The sequence below is a fragment of the Habropoda laboriosa genome, unplaced genomic scaffold (assembly GCF_001263275.1).
Source record: "Habropoda laboriosa isolate 0110345459 unplaced genomic scaffold, ASM126327v1 scaffold145, whole genome shotgun sequence".
Taxonomy (NCBI): domain Eukaryota; kingdom Metazoa; phylum Arthropoda; class Insecta; order Hymenoptera; family Apidae; genus Habropoda; species Habropoda laboriosa.
The window spans coordinates 1,283,004-1,285,427 of record NW_017100307.1 but is presented as its reverse complement, the minus strand read 5'-3'; the positions used below and the strand labels follow the sequence as shown (position 1 = coordinate 1,285,427).

Here is a 2,424-nt window from a genome sequence, read left to right as displayed (position 1 = left end):
TAAACTGTCTTATATTAATATTAACAATAGTTTCAACAAACCTCTCATTAAATGCATAGGTATGTCAGATAGAAAAATTATTTAAAATATTACACAAATTGTATGAAATGAAACAACTTTATTTTATCTTTGAGAATAATTATACCATTTTATATACACAGTAATATACATATATACAACTGAATTTTTCCATTATTTGGTAAAACTCATTAATAAATACATATCTTTCTTTCTCACTGTCACTTATTACAATTGTTTAAGAATCGTAAGGAAAATATTTTTTAAATTTCGCGCTGTCCAATTGAAAATTCAGTTGTCAATTGTGTGTTTTGTGTTAGTATATACATGCTCCGCCAGTCATCTTTTCGTATCGAGATTACAAGTATACGTACAGTATACGCAACGGATAGCTAAAGATATAAATTTATATACGACTAACGGTTTGAATTTTATTTAACTTGTGAACCTAATTTTTAATTTTCTATTCACATAAAAAGTTAGCTGTTTCACTGAATTACAGCTTTGGAAATTTCTTAAAAATGGATAGTTCGTTGCCGCATATTATAGAAAGCGCGGATTGTGGTGGTTCAACAAAACCGAAAGACAGGTTAATCAGTCTTCTTGATCAGATTGAAGTACATGTAGAACAACTAAGGAAAGATGCCTGGAAACTCGAAGAAGAAAGAGATACACTCCTGACTACCTTAGATACCCTTAAAAACAATGAAATACTGAGCGGATTAGAAGAAAGTAAGTGTTTTTCTCACTTATTCTAAGAATGCAAGGTCAGCTCTAATGTGTCTAGAAACATCGTTAACAAGAACTTTAATATTTGTAGACCCTTTTTTAAAAATATTATTAAATGATATTTTAATTTTTATCATAATATCAAATGTTTGTGTTTATTATTGTATAGTTTTATATTACTAACTTTTACACATACAATTGTTTTTATTTTATTGTACATAACCTATGTAAGATGATTCATTTCAAGATTATTTTTAATAGCTGACAGAGATGATGTACTAAAGTATGCAGAAAGATTATCTATGCGATGTTTAACAGTTGATGTTTTGGTCAAAATACAACGTGATCAAATTCAAGAGGAAGCATTGCATCAGGTATATGTTACTAATTTTTTTATATTAGTACTGTTTAAACATTAAGTACAGTTTGAAGAATCACATTGGTTCATTTAGGTAAATGGTTTAATTGATGGTTTAATTGTTGGTCTTCGTGAAGATCCAATTGGAACACGGCAACGTTGTGCATCTTTTATGAGTGCCTGTAGTTCACAAGGTTTGGGTACCTCTGATAAAAATTTTGAAACTGTTATTCTTGGATGCACTATAGATGATCAAAAGCAGATAAAAAAACGACTGCAAGGATTATTGGATTATATTGACAAAATGCACACCATACAATTGCTGTGAAGCTTCATTTGGGATAATTGATTTTAAGAGAAAACAGATAAGTTACTCTTCCATGAGTAATTAATCTATCTTTAGTTGTACTAAAGGAGATTTGAAAAAAATAAAAGCTAATTAAAGCAGGGTGCTTGATAATTCAGTGATGATGTTTATAATAAATGTATAGAAAGCATTACTTATGTAATATAAGTTATTTTCTCTATACATGTACTGTTTTTATGCCTTGCCATTTGTGCAAGTAAGCTTCTATGCACTTTATATTTGTATTTGCGCATTGAATATAGTAGGAAGTAATTATAAACTTACCATAACAAATCTCCTTGTATTAGAATTTTGTGATATTTGATCTTTGTGTGGATATTATACATAGTGACTGCTGGTTAGTCATTTTGAGATGCCTATAGTGTAATAATTTATCATTATTTCAACTACTTAAAATTTGCAGTGCTTCCTACTATTGAAGACACTGTTAAAAAATGTTAAAAGGGACTACATGTAATGTAGTCTTCTAATTACGTTGAAAACATAGCTTTGAACTCTTCGTATTTTAAATACTACTAAAAATTGTAATATAACTGCATCTAAGTATTTTAGATGGATTTATCATATTTAGTGCAGAATTTATAATATTCCGTATATTATACTTATTATGAAATGAATAAGGATTCTATGTACAGTCTGGTATAATTTCCAAAAGTTATTTAATTTGTATAAGAACTAATTATTTTTTTATTTTATATTTACGTAATCACTTTATTGTTATGAAGATAATTAATATTTATGATAGCTTACTGCCAGGCTGCTTTAGTCATATAATCTTTATTTACAGTTTTAAATAGATTTAATTACAATATTCTTTATGTCTGATACATCCTTTCAGTTTTAATATAAGCTTAAAGTTCTAAATCACTGTACAGTTTATAATAAAAATATTTGTGTAAGGATTTCATTTCTTCTAATACTTATTATTTTTTTTTATGAAATTAATAGAAGT

The 2,424-nt window shown here is 27.4% G+C and overlaps 1 protein-coding gene across 1 annotated transcript; it reads left to right on the top strand.

Annotated features, from left to right (window-relative positions):
- The first annotated feature begins 519 nt into the window (after window positions 1–519).
- LOC108574079 (BAG family molecular chaperone regulator 2) lies at window positions 520–1,433 on the top strand. Its single transcript, XM_017936590.1, has 3 exons — window positions 520–750; window positions 1,009–1,121; window positions 1,200–1,433. The coding sequence occupies exons 1-3, from the start codon at window positions 540–542 to the stop codon at window positions 1,431–1,433; spliced, it is 558 nt and encodes a 185-aa protein (XP_017792079.1). The 5' UTR covers window positions 520–539.
- The last annotated feature ends 991 nt before the right edge of the window (window positions 1,434–2,424 follow it).

Excerpts from the sequence above, each read along its gene's own strand:
- LOC108574079 (XM_017936590.1), top strand. The coding sequence starts at position 540 with ATGGATAGTTCGTTGCCGCATATTATAGAAAGCGCGGATTGTGGTGGT. Across the intron at positions 751-1,008 it reads ACTGAGCGGATTAGAAGAAA|CTGACAGAGATGATGTACTA; the intron begins GTAAGTGTTTTT and ends TATTTTTAATAG. Across the intron at positions 1,122-1,199 it reads AAGAGGAAGCATTGCATCAG|GTAAATGGTTTAATTGATGG; the intron begins GTATATGTTACT and ends TGGTTCATTTAG.